At 39.9% G+C, this 18,511-nt stretch overlaps 2 protein-coding genes across 5 annotated transcripts in view; both read right to left on the bottom strand.

The window, feature by feature from the left end:
• Nucleotides 1-204: 204 nt before the first annotated feature.
• LOC113011704 (potassium channel subfamily K member 16-like) lies at nt 205-5,448 on the bottom strand. 2 transcript variants are annotated; one of them, XM_026151377.1, is made up of 5 exons: nt 4,787-5,448; nt 2,977-3,091; nt 2,729-2,895; nt 1,725-1,893; nt 205-1,625 (listed from the first exon to the last, which is right to left on the bottom strand). In XM_026151377.1, the coding sequence occupies exons 1-5, from the start codon at nt 4,997-4,999 to the stop codon at nt 1,417-1,419; spliced, it is 873 nt and encodes a 290-aa protein (XP_026007162.1). In that variant the 5' UTR covers nt 5,000-5,448; the 3' UTR covers nt 205-1,416. The 2 variants fall into 2 exon arrangements, with proteins under 2 accessions (XP_026007162.1, XP_026007163.1); XM_026151378.1 differs by having other exon boundaries at nt 1,457-1,625; nt 1,729-1,893.
• Nucleotides 5,449-10,287: 4,839 nt separating this feature from the next.
• kif6 (kinesin family member 6) overlaps nt 10,288-18,511 on the bottom strand; it is a 73,990-nt gene continuing 65,766 nt past the window's right edge. The window contains exons 16-23 of one of the 3 annotated variants that reach the window (XM_026151361.1): nt 16,164-16,214; nt 15,447-15,534; nt 15,189-15,324; nt 13,378-13,466; nt 12,641-12,727; nt 12,414-12,518; nt 11,359-11,471; nt 10,288-10,584 (exon numbers count right to left, since the gene is read on the bottom strand). In XM_026151361.1, coding sequence (XP_026007146.1) covers nt 10,568-10,584; nt 11,359-11,471; nt 12,414-12,518; nt 12,641-12,727; nt 13,378-13,466; nt 15,189-15,324; nt 15,447-15,534; nt 16,164-16,214 — 686 coding nt within the window. In that variant the 3' untranslated portion in view covers nt 10,288-10,567. Of the gene's footprint in view, nt 11,472-11,750; nt 12,519-12,640; nt 12,728-13,377; nt 13,467-15,188; nt 15,325-15,446; nt 15,535-16,163; nt 16,215-18,511 lie in introns of those variants that run through there. The other 2 variants (XM_026151360.1, XM_026151359.1) reach the window with 2 other exon arrangements.

The raw sequence follows: 18,511 nt of genomic DNA, 5'->3' as shown, positions 1-18,511 counted from the left end.
GCAAGTCCACTACTCCAGTTAAGCTCCCATTTATTTTTATTCTTGCTGAAGGTAAATAATATAAATTTTTAATCAGTTGAATAAAAGGGTCTCTGAAACCAAACCGCTCCATAACCAAAAATAAGTAAGTGTTGAATGGATTTAAAACAAACTAAAAAGTGGGACAGGTAAAAGCCATCCTTTTTTTTTTTTTTTACAGCTCACTTCACCATTTTGATTAATGTGTTTGTCTAAGATAGCCCTCTGCATTCAATTCACCTGAATTTTCCATCACTACACAAATGCAGACATGCTCTCAGAGAAACGCACACACACAAGAGTTAATAAAAAACACAAACGTGTAGCAGAAAACATGATTTCCGCCTGAGTAAACACATTCTCTACTAGATCATCTAAGAATATGTTGAAATAATGTTTACAAAACAAGAAAGGCTCTAATGCTGAGAGTCAGCTCATTATGGCGGTGCCTTTAATTGTTTTATGACTAACACTGAAAAAGTTGATCTTCTTAACTTGTGTTTCTGAAGAATGGCTACTTTTTATTTTGCAAGTCACATACTTACATTTGTTTTGTTTTTTTTAATGGCAGTCAGTTCTTGGAGAACCATTACCAACCAATCACACTGGTGGTACTCCTGAAGATTTCAGAGCTGAAGCTAAGTAGAGCGCTAATAGGAGGGATGTTAACCTATACTGATACCAACACATGGAATAACATGGGCAAAAATGTGAGCTGACCCAGTAGGGACTTGGGAGCTACCATGAGTGCAGTATGAAATATCATGGCATTGTTACCACATTCACACTGCCTCTAGTGTTTTACAGCATGAATGTTCCCTTCAGGTTGGACCCATCAGTGCAGAGTTCTGGAAGAACATCCCAATTATTGTGAGGGAGGAAATGTGACAAAAACATGAACTGTGTGCAAGAACACCTGCACAATCTTAAGATGCCAACTGACTCACTTGTCAGATTTTCCATTAAGTTTTGATTTTGACAAACTGGAGGAGATCACAAAATAAAGGGGGGGAAAGGGAAATGAGAAGACTTCTGCAATGAGATCTAAAATCTGTCCAGAGGTGCATGAGAAAATAGTGCTGAATGGGAGATTGGCCACATTTAAATGAAGTCAGGCTTTTGATTTTTTCCCCCTTCTGTCAACCTGTTCTCATAACTTTCTGAGCACACTTTGTATATAATATGTAAAACATTTTGCTCTCAGTGAGAATAATTAGAATTAATTAGAACAGTGTTATTTGTGTGAACTGTTTGCATTTTATGACAGTTCAACGCAAATATTTAAAGCACCGATTGTGTGGCCTGAATGAGGTAGAAGTCATCCTGCTTTGTCTATTTTAGCACAGTCTCGCTAAATATATTTTACGCACTGTATATGGTGCTATCTGCAGTCCATTTTCAGATCTTTGATGTGGCTTCTATTTCACTGGATGGCATGTTCTCTGCCTCCCTTTGTTTCCTGAGGCTCGGGTAAGTCTGGTCCAGCACATGCTCCATTATACTAGCTGCCATGTTGAAGATGAGAGCGAGCCAAGCGAGGCCAAAGATGATCCAAATGCCTGCAACACTGCGGTACAGATAGATGTAGGTCTTTCCAGGGTTGGTACCTGCAAAGACATTACGTCCAAATGCCTTTTACAGTCCACTGGATAGAATCACAAAGGTTAGGTTGACTTCTGTGCTGTTTGTTTGCTCTCTCTACTCACCCACCACATAATCTCCAAAGCCAATGGTGCTCAGGGTAATGAAGGCGAAGTAGAAGCCCTCGCCATATGTCCAGCCTTCCACGTAACTGAACAGCAGAGGGGGGATGACCAGAAACAGGAAAGTGCCAGCGATAAAGAACAAACTCGCTGCAACAGCCTCAAATGCTTGCTGCAAAGGACAAAAGGTTTGATATTATACACAGAGATAAAGGCTATCAGCATGCTGTGGCCTACACATCCAATCAATGCAACAAATGTTGATGTCTTTTTGGCAGCACTTTAGTATTTGATAAACAAATGAACAGAGTAGTTAGAGTATTTCTGTAATCTTTTGTTTAAGCCAGTATTTGCTTTCAGTATCTGAAGCAGGTCCAGAAATGTGATGCTTGGCTTGTAATATCTGCCAATTCACATGGGAGCTGTGTAAGATTAGGTTTTGTCAAAGCTGTTAAAAAAGGTATAGTTTCAGAAGCTAAAAGAAACATTTTGGTGTTAGAGGTTTTAGCCAGGAGTTTGTTTGTTTTTTTTTAAAGCTTTTCCACTTCGGTGTTCCAAAAGGCGCAAAATCTATAAAAAGATGTGATTGTTTACCAAACTTTAAACCTGTCCCTAGATTGGCCAGCAGTTACCTGGTGAAGGTTAGGAAAATAAGTGGTATGTGAAAGTGTGAGGGCACTTATCACCTGTATTGCTTGTTTACATGGGCTCCCAGCTAGTTTACCAAAGAAACAAAAATGCTGGAAAGTTGGTGAAGTTTCTTTCTATACATGTCATTTTTATGTCGTGGTGACCACTGATGGTGCTGATAAGGTTCTTCACATCAGAATCTCATCAACACTGGACATTTTAACACCTCATTTTTATTCTTTGGCTTTTTCACTAGACTGTACTAGATAATAGGCCGACCTATGTTAGCTTTAAATGTGCTTATAAACAATTTTGATTTGATGTGATCCCTAAAAAAATTTAACTCCATGCTGTAGCTAATGGACATGAAGCGGTACCTTGTGAGGAACAACTGAGACCAGTCCCTTCTCCAGCCTCCCCAGGTGGATAGTGAAACACTTCCCCAGCTGTTTGAAGAAGGCCAGGTTCAGGGGAATCCCACAGAAAGCATAAAACACACAAAACACCTGGCCAGACACAGTGCTTGGGGAGAGGTTTCCATAGCCTGTGAACCAGATAAGGAGCCGTTATTAAGCGGGGCAGGCATTTCCCACAAATGGGAAAACTGAAATGTGAAAGTGCTCACCGATAGTTGTGATGACTGTGCTTGCAAAGAAGAAGGAGCTGCTGAAGTCCCAGTTACTGGGGTTTGTGGAGTTTCCTGAAGGATTTACTCCATTTTTCTTGGCATATAAAATGACCTGTGTACACACACACACACACACACACACACACACACACACACACACACACACACACACACACACACACACACACACACACACACACACACACACAAATGCAAGCACAGAGATAGTAAAATCAGGATTAAATGTGCCTGAACATTTAATGACTCATGACACTAAAGGGAGCCAGTAATCTCACTGGCAAATATTTTAGATTAGAACACACTAAATGACTCATTAGGTCAGGTTACAGTCAGCTATTATTACCATGTATTTAACATAATGGTGGGGCCAGCAGCTATAATCCTGTATTCACTGTGTCCTGTATCTGACAACAGCAGAATCTATTTTTACATAATTGAACTGATTAATGTCCGTTGAGATGCATTTAAGGCTGCATCTTCTAAAAGAGTTATTGTCATGATGTTAAAAAAGCTTGTAGTGTAATAATTGATTCTCGTGTAACATCACTAGATATGTAGTTCATTGCATTATTAACATTTATGGTGTTGATAGACATTTATCATGGCACTAGATCTGATGCTGAACACATTTTGGTAGAGTCTGATAATGTAAAGATGCAGCACAAACTTAAAATTGGTAGAAAAACTACTCACATATATTAACTCATTCACTGCCATTGACGTCTATAGCCGTCAATTGCAGTGAATGAGTCAATGGGTTTAACTCATTCACTGCCAATGGCTGGCAGTGAATGAGTTAATTAGCCAGGCAAGGAGGCCTGAATTTTTTAAAAACTGCTGACAATCAGTGATCCACTCTCCAGGATCACTGATTGGAGAGTGGTGAGAAAGCATTTGTTATAACCAAGGTTCACTCTCCTCAAATGACCTCACCAGATCTCAATCCAATAAAACGTCTTTGGGATATAGTGGGCTGGAATCTGCATCAACTGTGTGATGCTATCATGTCAACATGCACCAAAATCTCTCGTGACTGTTTCCAGCAACTTGTTGAGTCTATATCACAAAGAAAAAGGGCAAAAGTGGGTCCAACCAGGTGTATGTAATCTAATCTAAAGTCTCCTGCATGTATGTGTACGGCTCAAGAGCTTGGTCTTATTAGCTACATTGTGGATGTGAGGGGTATGGGTGTAGCAAGAAACTGCGTCCATAATCATACAATTGTTCATTCACTTTCTGTTTTTGGAAGCACTACTGACCTCCCAGTACATTCTTAACCATCCAGACCCATCAGGTTGTCTGTGACAGTCTCCTAGGATAAGTAGCCAGGCAAGTAAATTACAGTTTTCTAATCAAAATGAGCACTCAAAGCTACTTACTGTCAAGCCTTCAACTCACATACACACACTTTATTCTATACTCAAGTGCCTTATCTAATGATTTATTATTGCACTGGAAGGAACTCGGGGTTAAGTATCTTGATGACTTCCTGAGCTACAGCCACATCATTTTTAAAACTATGATTTAAAACTATGGAGAAGAAGCATTCATTTTTGGCTTTTTCTCTTTGCTTTTCATTTCAGATTATTTTATGTTAAATTACACATATTTCAGTCTATTTTCTATCTAGAAGGTCTTACATTTTTGTAATGTTGCTAATTTTACATGAGTACCTTTTATCTTTTAATGTAAAGCACTTTGAATTGCCTTGCTGTTGCCTTGCCATCACTGTGTTGGTAAAGTTGGGACTATCAAACACATGCTGACAGTGTAATAAATGCCAGACCTTAACAAAGTACTCCAAGGCATCTCCATCCAAGCAGGTGTAATTTGCTAAGAAATTCAACTTCTCCATCAGAAAATGGTTTCGATTGTAGTTTTCGGCCTCTCGCTCCAGTATTCGGAAGATGGTGGCTCCAGCCAGCAGGTAGATGAAATGGGACAGAGCCAAAAGAGCCGTCCAGCTCACTCTGACCCGCACCACGTGAAAGCTCGCCATTGACCTCCCGCCACCAACAGAAAGGATACGATACCAATCAACAAACTTGTTGGAGGAGTTGGTTGTTTTTTTTCTTAGTTCAGAAAGAATTGAAAGACAAACCCTCGTTCAGCGTGAGATTCTTTTTGAAAACAGGCAACGAAAGCGGTTTGCTTAAGGAGAAAGCATTTCTACATCACAGCAGGATGAGGGCAGGCTAATGTTTGGTGAAGCTCTGAGTCGATAGGTTATCAGGTCTCATTCTGCTTGGTCAGAGTCCTGTAAATTTATGGGTTATCTGGGTAATGGCCAAACTTACTTCACCTCCATTAGTGACATCTGGGCACACACATACACTTCCAACTGTTTCCACTAATAAGGGAGCAACATCTTGTCAGCATAACAGAAGTTAATGTTTGACCAGCGGCAGCACAGGCCATCTGATCCCAGCCTGTACACAAGCCCAGACTCACCTACCTCTATAACTTTGGGTTTCCCCACATGCCTATTCCAAGTTTCGGCTCTGACTGTGCTCATTATGATTATTAAGGAGAAACTTAAACAGGATTTAGTTTTTCAGTCACGTAGGTTACAATAATTAAAAAAAATGTCAACACATCAAGAAAACAGCATCAACCATTAGGCATATATGGCTTACACACCCAAAGGTTACCAATTATTTAGAGGCATCTGGAAAAAATTAATCAAACAGATGTCAAATATTTGCTCTGTTTTGGTTTCTGTCATATAAAAAACGGACTGGATGTTACCCAGTGTTTTGTGATTTCCTGTTTTAAAGCCAAGAGTTCAACATTTTTGTCGTCTTGAATTTTGAACTGATATTACATGGTTATGAAGGAGCACCACCCTTTTATCCTCTTTATACTTTACATAACAGTACCATCATTTACAAACTGAACATCATGTTGTATTTCATTGGAATAACACTAGTGACTAAGACCATAATCTCACTAGGAAAGTATACTGATCTTACTCCAAAAATCAAAGCAGGAAAAAATGATGCTTCAGACCATTTTTCTGAGATTTCACTCCAGCAAGTTAAAGGGACTCAGTGGTTTGTACAGTCCTCATGTTCTTATATGCATGCTTGACAACATCAGGGCATGCTCATAATTAAATAGTATTCTGGGGGATCTCCTCCAAGATCTGGACCAGGGCATCTTTGAGCTCCTGGACAGTCTGTGGAGCAACTGGGCTCCACAGTGCAGGGAGCACAGGGCCCTTTAAAGGATATTGTGTCATCAGGCCACCTCATGAAGTCTGTTTTTGATTGTCTGGCCTGCTGGAGTTTATTTTGTAGGGTTCTGGCCTGTTCTTCCTTGCACAAAGGAGCAGATACCAGTCCCGCTGATAGGTTCAGGACCTTCCATACCCCCATCCAGCTCTCCAAGACTAACCTCCCGTCTACTGGAATCTCCTCCTTGTTTTGTGGGTTGTCTCATACAGTGCACCTGTTCTTAATTTAGTTAAAACCAGACACTGAACAGATCAGTATCCCAAAGTTTTAACTGACCTGATGCTATACTAAAATTTAAAAGTTGTCCTTTTTTATGAGCAGTGTACGCAAAGTAAAACAGCTTCTAAGGAACTAGTGCATTCTGGGAAGTGCAGCAATCCTAGCACATCCCTTAAAGTGTTCGGTGGGGGGTGTAAAAGAAGAAGAAAAAATGCATGTCATTGTTGGTCAGAAGATTTTTTTTCCATGACCAACTTTAGATCAATCTTTAGATTATTGTATTCTCTGCAGATTTACACAGTTTTCACATTTTATTTTTATTAAAAAACAAAACGAAACATGCTTCAGCTCTAATTAGGCAGTTTTTCTTCCTGGGAACACCCTCTCTATTACAATTACCAGTGAACCCAGTGATCGGAAGTGATGTTCCCGAGGGAAATAACAGGTGTAATGACGTGACCGAAAAAGGACCTTGCTCCAAAGCCACTCAGCCTCGATGCAAAGCGTGCATGTGTCAAACAAATTGATGCAAAGCCATGTAAACCTGTTGACAGGTCGTCTCTGTTTGGACAAATGGCTTTGAGGTAGCTAGGTAGGCAGACACAGCTTATTAGCTGATGCTGATGGAGATATTGATTTTTTTTTTTTTCAAACCTGACAATCTCCCTGAGATAGCAGTAAACAAGCCTCAAGTTAAAACTTATATTATCGTTGCTTACTGTGGAAATAGGTGCAGTGATTTACTAACGTGTAGAAACATGCATGTAATGACAGTATATAAGACAAAAACTGTCTAATGAGTCGGTATTTAGTAAGAAAACCTTAATTATTGAACACAGCCTGAACTCTCTATTTTAAACTTCCTTGTCAATTTTTTATGGAGTCTTCAGAAATAGTTCTACGGGTTACTTGAAAGACATCCAATGCTCTTTTTTGGATGGTGGTTGCTTTTTTTGTTCTCTGGCAGATGTAGATGATCCCACACTGTTTCAATAATGATGAGGTCTGGGTCACAGCAGGCTAATACATGACTGACTGTGTTTCACTCTATATTTTTTACATGCATACTTTCACATTAGCATTTGAAATTTGGGATCAGTGTCATGTTGAAAGAGGAAGCTGCTACCAATCGGCTCTGGATTTTTCTTTTCAAAGGACACGACTTTCAGATAGTGTTCACCTGCTATAGGTTTTAGGCCTGGCACTACTTCTTTTGTCCTTCGCTTGTCTAGTTTCCTCAAAATCTTTAAGGACACACTGCACACCATGCAAAGACATGGCAAACTTTTACCTAACTAGGAATTACTGGAGTGAAAAAATAGCCAATGGCCACAAAAAAACTTCAGAAAGAACTTCAGAAAGACTGGACAACAATTTCTCAATTCCTCCTTGAAAGTATAATATAAAGAAATGAAGGGTGTGTCAAGAGCTTTCGCTGTTCTGTGTCTAATAATAACTATTTAGTTCAGAATCCAACAAGAAGAGTTTGTAACACAATCTGAATAGAGCTTTTTACCGACTGGACACTTCTCCATGGGTGTTTCTTTACCTTTGGCACAGTGCATGCTGGCATCATTTCCCTGAACAGCAGCTCAGATCAGCTGCAGTTCCTGTAGCGTCCACTTGGTGCTGGCTCCAAAAGTAACTCCTATGTTAATGTCAAACTTCATAGCAGAAATAGATATGTTTACAGCCTGTTAACATGTTAAGGCCTAAAGTTTACATTAATTAGAGGTGTGGCTTCCTTAGTGACAGGTGAATACAGACACAGGTGGCTTTAGGTGCAAAGGGAAGGAGGGGCTCAGGAGTCAACCCATGTAGACAGCAGCCCAGTCCTGCTGCCAGTCTTCCAGTGCTGGACAGATCTGCCTGCCTAATTTGGATGGGAGTAAAGGTTCGGAGGCATTTGGAGGGGGGAGGGGGGTGAGTGTGTGTCTGTGTACATGAGAGATTTGAGTGTGTGTGTGTGTGTGTGTGTGTGTGACCAGTGTTCAACTTGAAAGAGTGTCCTTTCACCCGGTTAAGCAAAAGTCAACAGTCCTCCAGGTGATGCAGGTGACCTTGAAGTATAGGAGCAGATAGTCAAAACACAGTCCTGTTATCAGGGAAATTTGTTGTTTTGGGCAGTCTTGGCCTTGACAGTCTTGAGTAGCTGCATGAAGGAGATGGTTATTTGGGTTCAAATTAACAACTGCATTCCAATTTCGCATTTGGTCTAAATGTCCATCACTGGTCATCAGGTCTCTCAATTCCCGATGCAGAGCCGTGAGCTTCTCCAAGATCTTATCAATATTGCGTTCAGTAAACACAGTCTGAGTACTCACGGCTTGACCATGGTCAATCGTGTTGGCCAACCTTGTGGGGTTTTGAACAGCTGTAACCGCTTTTTTTGTTCTTCGATAAGCCAGGTCCGCTCCAGCTCCAATCAGCCAGAATACTGTTATCATGGTCCAGAACAGGTAGATCTCGTTCAATGCTGTCCAACGAGAGTGTCGCCAGGAAATGACGCAACAGCAGCAAACATCTCTGCAGGAGAATCGGGCTCTCATAAGTCTTTAAGTTTTAGAGAACAAGACTGAGAGACTATCTGAGGGTCCGAGTGAATGCCTGATGTAATTTTAAATCTGCTGCACAAAAACTGTTTTTGCTTATATGATCTCATACAGATCATCTTCAAATTTCAGGGAGACCTAAGAGATACTCTAATTTTTTCAGTACAGCTGTTAGAACTATAGTTGACAGTGGTTTTCCACTTTTCCAGTTAAATTCCAAAGTGAAAAAAAGCCACTGTTACACCTATTACATATTATCAAAGAGAAATAAGGAAGCACTCATGAAAAAAGATTTATTACTAATATAAATGGCAAAAGAAAATGAGCTTTGTGCATCAACAGCTATGATCTGTGGATTTTAAATCACAAGGCAGGCAGAGTGGAGAGTTTAAAACTAATACACAAAACAAGAAACTCAGAAGTAAGAACAGCAGTAGTGTGTGTCATAGCATCGCACAATTCTGCTTCATTTTTTTTGTACATTTTAAATAGGAAATGTCCTGATATTATACACTTTTACACCCCTTTTGAATAAAGTAAAATTAGATGGAAATATGAAAGTTATTTGTTTCTGCATCATTTACATAGTTATGATTCATTACTTCCACAAACTGGAGGAGCCGGCTTCCGACTGGCCGCTCCTTCTTCTGATATCTTGAGACAAAATTTGTCAAACAGTCGGAGCAGGCTGTGATTTCCACTCATGACCATTATATCACGTCATTACCAGGAAGAAGCCAGTAACTGAGTGTGCACATTTGACAGCAGGCATAATGTGTGCGCGTGTGTGTGCGTGTGTGTGTTGTATTTCTTGGAGAAGCCTAGTACCCATGTACCGGGTCATGAGTAATTATTTCAACTGGTAGACGTGGTGTCACGGTTCTGGGTCAGTTTCCACCCAGTATTTTGAGTTTATTATATTTTGGTTTAATTTTGCATCAGGGATTGTTTTCTTGTTCTCTTGTTGTGTTAATGATGATGATTATGATGTTTATTATTAGAGTTTCATGTTTCTGTTTGTGTTTAGGATTTGTTCTTCGGTTGTGTCTGCTTAGTATATGTCTAGTTCCATGTGTCATTTTCTGTCTGTCTCTCAATGTCGAGTCTGCGTCTTAGTGTGATGGTTTCTTGTTCCTGTTTTATTGTGAAGGTCTGCGTCTCATGTGAGTGTGTTCAGTTTTACCTCTCGTCTCGTTAATGACTCCGAGCTGTGTCTCCCACCTGTGTGTAATCTCCCTGTGATTCTTTGAGTGTATTTAAGTCGTGTCTTCTGTGTTTGTAGTTGCTGGTTCGTCTGTGTATCCACCCTGCTTCATCTGTGTGTTTCCCTGCTGTCAATCGGTTTCTGCTCGCTCTCGTTCATGTTCAGGTTCGTGTTCTGTACTCAGTTTGTTCCCAGTATAGTTTAGTCTTTGTTCGGTTCGCCTTTTGTCCATTTTTATTTTGTGTTTAATAAACCACCATCACACCTTTACCAAGTGCCTGCGTTTGGATCCTCCTTTATTTTCCACACGGCTCATCTCACTCGCCGTGACACGTGGAGGTCAAACTTGAAACACATCACTGCTGATGTTTGCCTGAAATTCAGAAAACAAAGAAAAAGTTAGAATAAGCTATTGTGTGTCGATGTTCAAATGCCTTTGCTAGTGTTACTACACTTCCCAGAACGCACTAGTGTCTTGGAAGGTGTTTTGGGAAGACGTATACATAAATATAGAAAGAGTAAAAATTGACACTGGTAGTGCCCAAATAAAGTTGAGGAAAGAACTTAGTAAACATTTAGTGGCGAAAGCTATAATGATGGAAGAAAAGACAAAGAAAAACAGTTTAATAAACTAATAAAGCAAGAAAACAAGCAAGAAGAAAGTCAGCAGTTATTTTCCTGATAACTCCTGAGATTAAAAATCTTTTTGCAACAGTGTCGTGACCAAGAGAGATAGCATTCAAGTAACACACATGAATCCATACAGCAAAAATACTGTATTCAATATTAATGTTCAAGCAATTATTGAATTAATTCAACCTCAAATTCGCTCAGTAAGACTAGCTCCCTAAGTTGTAGTGAATGTAAGCTGGTAAGTAAGGTTTGTAATAAACCTCAGGGCTTTGTGAAAGGAGTGTCCACCATATATGTATGCTGTCTGTGACCATAATGCAACACTGTGACAGAGAAGTGGAAGCAACAAGTCTCTTTATTCCCTCAGTGGACAGAAAACGAGGATAAAGAAAGCTACGAAAAGTCCTGAAAGAAGCTAAACTTTATTGTCAGGCCAGCAGAGGGCGGTGTTGAATGCATAATGCATACTGTGCTTAAGGTGCGTTTTTTGCATGTGTGTATCTGTGTGTGTCACCTGCCCTGCTGACGAGATTCTGCCTAGCCCTGATAAAAGCCAGGATGTCAGCATCAGTTTGCTGGTCTCCAGTCAGCGGAATAGAGGATGAGACTGTGGCAGAGGTGAGGGTCCTGAAATGTATGAATAGTTACTGTGACAGGCAGCCATCATCATTCATTGCTTTAACAACCCAGCAGTCCTGTTATTCTTGACTATTCGTAATCCAGAGGTTTATAAGAAACAGGTAACAATGCAGTCTCTGCTGGTGGAACAAAAGCACGAGTGTTTAACTGTGATCGTAAAACGGTAGCTCAGGCAGCAGTGAGGCCTGTTTGATTTGTTAGCACAGTTTGTAGACATTACTTCACAAAGATATAAAAAAATCATAGCCGTGCTCATGACTGAAAAAAAACAAAAACACTGCAAATCTATAAAATCTACACGTCTCTATACAGATTTAAGTGCTTCAAAATGTCGACAATAAATCCAAAGAACTTTCAGTTTGTTTTAAAAATGTAAAAAATAAACAATAGACAATACAAGGACTGTGATGTCTCTTATTTCTAAAGAGATATGAGTGAAGTCAATAGTTCCTCTGAACATGTTAAATGGCAGAACTCTGAGAATATACTGGAAATAAAGCTCTGTCACTTTATTCTTTACAAGTGAAACAATAAAATACATGCACCCCCATAATTAGGTTCATTAATCTGTATTAAATCTCACAGGATCTCCTGTGAGATTTAAGAAATGTAAGCATTTTATTTGTAAGTATTAGTTCAACGATGTCATCAAAACTAAAAACATAATAAAGATTGAAGTTAATAATAAAGATTCAAAGTTAAAGGGCACACGATAATGATCATAAAAACCCCCACGTAGCTACATGTGACAAAAGAAAAAATATTTTTTAGTAACATGTATACAAAGTTATACTTAACAAGGCTGTGTCACTGACACTGTAGGGCCTAAATATGTTGTTCCAAAGGATTATTTTGGCCAGAAATAGTTTAAAACTCCTCTTTTGATTGTAATATTTGTCAACCTTTGTTCCAGGCCACTGATTCACATACTTCCACTCAGAAGAAGGGGTGAAGTCTGTCACCTTCCTGTTCACAGGGTTATTCTGCCACGCTGGCACAGCTGGTCCTGGAGGTTTGCTTTCAAGGGTAAAACTTCTGAAATTCAAAGAATCAGTGTATGTGTATATATATAGTGTTACATATCGTATGGCTACATGCAGTATAACCCATCAGTACCCAGAGCAAATAAATGAGAGGATCAGTGAAGCGTAGCTGACCTGAGCTCCTGAGCAGAGATAGAAGGATCTGGATTCAGGTGTCGGCCTGCTGGCGAGTCTCTCACAGTACTGCTGAGAGCAGGAGCCCTAATTAAAATTAGAAGAGTATTTCATGAAGACTGACAACAAAATACCACAGAACATTATATCATCTGTAGGAAATGTATGCATGTACATGAGCCAACCACCAGAGGGCGCTACAACACAAAAATAGTTTGTAGCAACATTTTGTTAATGGAGTTTCTGCAAAGTTCACTGAGTTAAAACTAAAGCTGCCATATTCTCAGCTCCATTTTTCTAGTTCTTGTACTATATTCCTTATAAAAAATGGTGGTTAATAATTTCTTTAATCATTTTCAACATTTGTGATGAAGTTTAGGTCTTTTAGTATTGTTTGTATCTTTCACATAAAAACATTGTTTTATTGATTTAACATTGTTCCAGCAATTGTTTGCTATTTATTAAAGTAAAAAAAGGTTTTATAGAAACAAGCTGCAGGTTGCTGGCTAAAAATCAAGTGTTCAGGCACGGAAATGAAAAGGAAACTATAATATTATTAATAAATCAGTAAAAAGAGAGTGGTTCTCATTATAACTTCGCTAGTTTTTATACGTGTATGAGCTGAATAGAAGCTAAAAATGTCTATTTAATACACAGTTAATATTAAGAGTGCATACCAGCCAACTGGTCAGACCTTTATTACATCTTTTGCAAGGCTGGGCAAAAAGCAATCTCACCCAAATCCCAGAGCTCGAGGTGTAGATGGCTGTATGGTCCTGTTCAGTGTCCCAGTGTGACTTTGGGCTGCAGCCTCTGACTCAGACTCCTGGTTACAAATAATGAAAAGTTAATTTACTGAAATATTTCTGTACCACTTCTCTACAAACAACATCATGCCAGCCTGGTAACAGTTAAATGCAATGTGGCCATAGTTCTCTTTAAAAGGACCAGACAACCTTAGGTATTTTGTGTCTTCTGGCTTTGTCATAACACAAAGTTTAAGCGATCACATGTGTGCAGAACAATAAACGTGTGAACAAAGCTGATGAATATATACAGGCACGAAAAAGGACGTCCTGCTTTGTGGACTCAAACTGCATGTGTAAGGCCCGTCTGTTGGATTTCCTCTGCTTCCCATTCGTCACTCAGTGACACATTTCCAAACTTTTCTCAGATGTGAATGAGATATTCTTCTCCATTCATAAGATCAAAACCAAAGAGCGGCAGCCAGCGACGTCTGCTCATCACATGTTGGTGCCTAACATCTTCTATGCAGTTGGTTTCCGAAACCAACCACATGACAGCCATCAAGGCTGAGGAAAGCGTGCAAGTGGAGAGACAAGTCTAACTTGGTTTTAGACATGAAATTTTATCAGCTTTTCTCTCTTTAAACTTTTGCACAAGACTTATCTCTTATTACCCACAGAGATCACAGACAGATATAGCCATGTAGATACTGGTAAAGTACTTACACATCATACGGTAAAAGCTCAAAAGTTGGTTAAAGGTACAACTGAATGAACTATATTTGAATTTTTTCTAGTATCTATACTGTGAACTTTTTCACTGTGACTTTGACTGGACCATCGCAACACCGCGATGCTTTTTCTTTTTCAGCCGTTCTGTTGCAGATTTGCTGCTGTGCTTGGGATCGTTGTCCTGTTCTGTGACCCAGTTTGAACCAAGCTTTAGCTGTGAGACAGATGGTCTCACATTTGACTGAGATGTAGCTCTTGGGTGTTTTTACAGTTTTGCTGAGCGCTGAGTGCTCCGGACCTGGGGTGAATTTCCTGGGATGTCCACTTCTGCGAACACTGTGGCATTGTCCCGACACACATCTGAATGCTCCAGACGGCAAAATGCCAAGGCTCCTGCTTTTATAAACCTGCTCACACATCCTGATAATTAATTAGTGAATTGGATTATCAGCTATTTAGCCTCTGAATTCCTATGGAAGCAGTACATAGCTGTATGGAAACTTTATTCTTCACATGTCTGTTAAAGACTGTTAGCCAACAATTTCAATAGCTAAATCTTTAGCTACTAAGATTTATGCAATATTTATAGCGTTATGGCAACTGTTCTCCACTATGTTTAGCTGGCTGCCTCCACTGTGTGACATTTTGTTCCTGTTAATGCTATCTGCTGGGACTGTCCATCATCTGTTGCTGTTCCTCTAAGCTGCTTTCCAGGCTCTTGTTTGGGTCACAAAGAGTTCCATGAAAATGTCTTTGTGTGTATTTGCCTCCTACATATCTTCCCCCCAGGACCGACTGAGCATGATGTTGAACAGAGGCTGCAAGGGTCACACTGGTGCCATAAAGGCCCCACAAGTCAAAGACAGATGCATATCAACTTACACGACCACAGAGCCCTGCATTCAGAAAACAAACGAAAGAAGACATCCATAAACAGAAAGACAAAAAGCCAGAGACAAGGCTAATGTCAAACACGTCTTTAACACTCTTCCCTGGACTTTACATCAGGCTCCCAGATGCTTTATGTGGTGTTGTCACATGGATAGGTAGAGGAAGGTAAGCTCAGCCACCTGCAGACTGGAAGCTTCCTGGCTCCACCACTTATGGAAGTCCTTCTGGAGCTTGACCTTTGACCTCTCCAACAACAGCTGCAGATGCTCAATCTCGGTCCTCAGCGCTTTTAGATGGCCAACGATGCTCTTGTAACTGACAGGAGAAATTAACGGTACTGAATTCAACTTTTATCCACGTTACGAAGGATCTGCTGTATCCAGTCAATGCAAGCAGGGTCTGCCATAGTAATTCATTAAAAAGCACTACAAATTCACCCTTTTTTTTCTTCCTCAATGTGCTTGCAGAGGTTTTCTTCAGCTGGGTCAAACTCCTCCTCAGACCCTGTGTGACTTTCCATGACACCTGTGGTGTAGAATTGATAGGTTGCAGAGAGGACAAAGGAGTTAAAAACAAAAAAGAAACATGGTCATGTTTTATATAAAATGACAAGTGCAAGATTAGAAGCTGAGAATTTGTGTGTGTCATGAGTCCATTGGCTTCAAAGAAAGCATTTAAACTTTTGGCCTCGGATAATGGAAACCAGGCTGCTGTGAAGAGCTCTCTGATGCGGATCTCCAAATAACAAGAAAAGCCTTTGGGTGGGAGGTGTTTGCATGCTTTAGAACCAGGTTTCCCCATCAAAGGTTTTATCTCACTGATCAAAACAGTCAGAATGGAGCAAATGAAGGCGTCTTAGAGCCTGAGCCGCCCAGTCTTTGGCCAGTAAGCTTTCATTCACTGAGGCTTGCTGCAAAAGCTTTGAAGTGGCCACCAGTAACAGTTGAAAAGGGGCCACAATGTGCTCAGGGTTTATCATCCTGTTTTGAGAAGAGTTCAATATCAAAAAGATGATAATAAAAAGACCTGATACTTCCTCAAGCTGCAATCCCAATGCAAAGGCAAGAAATGTGCAGAAATGTGGTGAATTTTAATTGCTTCACATGTTTGTTGTTTAGATGTTGGTGTGGGCAGAAGTTATAAATAATTTTTACCATAAGCGGCTCTCTGTCTCCTCCGCACATCCAGCTGCTTCTTCAGTTCAGCTGAGAGAAGGAGAACGACAACAAAACTTTTTAATTTCCATCAAGAGACTCAAAGCACATCAATCTCCAAGGCCACTGGGCTTCATAACTTAAAAAAAGTCGCCTGGTTCCACATGATTTCATAAAAGTCAAGCAAGTAAATGCATGACATTGTTTATGAAGAAACATTTTGGATTGTCATTCACCTACTTAAAACCCCTGCAATGCAAAACGGTTAAAACCCATGTGCTGCCTAATACAGGGAGTCCTCATAACCCAGAAGAAAAAACATTATTTCAAACATTACTCTTGATGATCGGCATGTTTGATTTGGTAAGACATTCCGAAAGCTCTCTCCCAATTTACCTAGGATTGAGAGTGGCACCAGCTAAACTTCTATCCATAACAGTTCTTTCAAATCTCACACTTCGTTTTTGTAATTCAACTGTAATCAACAATCTCACGCAAATCCTAAAGCTCCCTCTGGAGTTGGCCTGTCAAACTCTATTCTTCTTAGACATTTGAACCTATGATTTATTTCCAGATGATTAACCTTTTCTGCACATTTCTAACTTCTTATTTTTACTCTTGAACTCTACTAGACTGGCTTTGCATGACTTACAATTCAGAATAATTCATATTTACCTTATTTATCTTATAAAGTGCGTGAGTACAGCCCCTCAGTTCATCCTCTGCCTAATATCTATATGATCATCATCATCATCATCATATCGAGCCAAGAATAGAAAAAAAAACTGTGAAACAGTGTTTGGAGGAGTATGAGGCCTCACAGGGATTACTTCTATATACAATGACCTCATAAGTTGAAAAATTTCCCAAGTTTATTATGATTATCTACTATACAGTACTGCAGGAAATAAATCAAAACAGAACAATAGTCAAGATGGTGCTGATTTATAAACTTCCATAGTCCTCTAAATGAAGTCTTCAGTAAGCAAAGAAGCAACAAGAAGGAGGCATTCGGGTGAATGTTGATTCTCGTGGCTATAGTGCAGTCTTTACATATGGGCAAGTCATTTACTGTTGCTGAACTGAAGTGTTTAATTACATTGTTGGAGAAATTGCTAATAAACCGCTTCGGTAGTAGAAGACAGTTGTAAGTAAAGGGACAAAAAATGTCCAGGGATGCTTTTGCCATAAGACGAACACAGGATACAATTTCATGTTTATTTCATGTTTAGATCAGAGCCAGGCTACGAGATAAAAGCAGTGTTGAATGGCAGTATCTTCTGTGGTGTTTCCATTAAAGTCCCACAGGTGTCATTCACTTATAGACGCTGCTGTGCTGCAGCTCTTTGTATAATACAACCCTATCTCAAGTGGAAATCAGAAAATGGGAAATCCAGATGAAGTATGTGGGGGGGAGGAGGGGGGTGGGTTTCTGTAACACCTCACATGACGCCACAAAATGGTTGGATTAGAGCTCTTGCTCGGCTTTCTCCTGTGGAATACTTTAAATCTGTTTGCAAAGTGCCCGTGTAACCAGCTCGTCTTCCAGGACCACTTTTCTGAGGGTTTCAGTAGACAGCAGAGACATGAATGGATGATGTGAAACATTACAAATGAGCAGCCCTGACACAGTGTGCCCATGATGACAGTGTTTTTCCAAATGCCTATGGAGTATGAAGCTGGGTTGTGTGTGGATAGCTGAAAATGTAGTTGTACTGAGACGCCCTGTGGCTTCGCGTTGTGGTGAGGTGGGCAGCCTGAAACTTCACTAACAGACACAGCTCTCTCAAACATGACCCACAACCCCTTTCATAATAACATAAAAGGATTAAAAAATATTTATGCCATGACCACGCTATGATGACAGGGTACAAAAAAGGGGCAGGGAGCACGTGAAGGCAACATAAAAAGCACTTTTTTTTTTTTTGGTTGGCTTTTGTGTTCACTCTGATCCGTACATGGTCATGGCCAAAGTATTCTTTAACAGATCTGTTATATTCGCCCGAAGCCCCTGCATGGCCCCACCCTTTTATTTAGCCATAAATTTTCCAAATATCTTCTGTGTAAACTCGTCACACATCTCTCTTAAAGGCTCATGGACTGCACCCAAGCAACGATCTCTTTAAAATGGGTTTGAAAAATAAACTACAAAAACTGCAGTACTTCTAATGTCCACTTGAGGTGAGCTACAAAAGTGAGTACTGTATTGACTCCTATGGTACAAATCAAACTTTAAAGCTGAACTAACCATCTTTGCAGCCTAGAACAAACTTTTAAAAAAAAAAACTTACTTGTTTAAATTCTTTTAAGGAATAAAGTTTGTATTATTAGGGACGTAGATTCTAACG

The sequence above is a fragment of the Astatotilapia calliptera genome, chromosome 19 (genome assembly GCF_900246225.1).
Source record: "Astatotilapia calliptera chromosome 19, fAstCal1.2, whole genome shotgun sequence".
NCBI lineage: Eukaryota > Metazoa > Chordata > Actinopteri > Cichliformes > Cichlidae > Astatotilapia > Astatotilapia calliptera.
Note: the sequence above shows the minus strand (reverse complement) of the source record. Positions and strands in the feature narration are given on the sequence as shown.

Bases quoted from the DNA above. Each gene is read 5' to 3' on its own strand.
- LOC113011704 (XM_026151377.1), bottom strand. From the start codon at position 4,999: ATGGCGAGCTTTCACGTGGTGCGGGTCAGAGTGAGCTGGACGGCTCTT. The intron at 2,896-2,976 runs GTGAGCACTTTC...TCTGGTTCACAG, and splicing joins CACAGTCATCACAACTATCG to GCTATGGAAACCTCTCCCCA. The intron at 1,894-2,728 runs GTACCGCTTCAT...TGTCCTTTGCAG, and splicing joins TCTCAGTTGTTCCTCACAAG to CAAGCATTTGAGGCTGTTGC.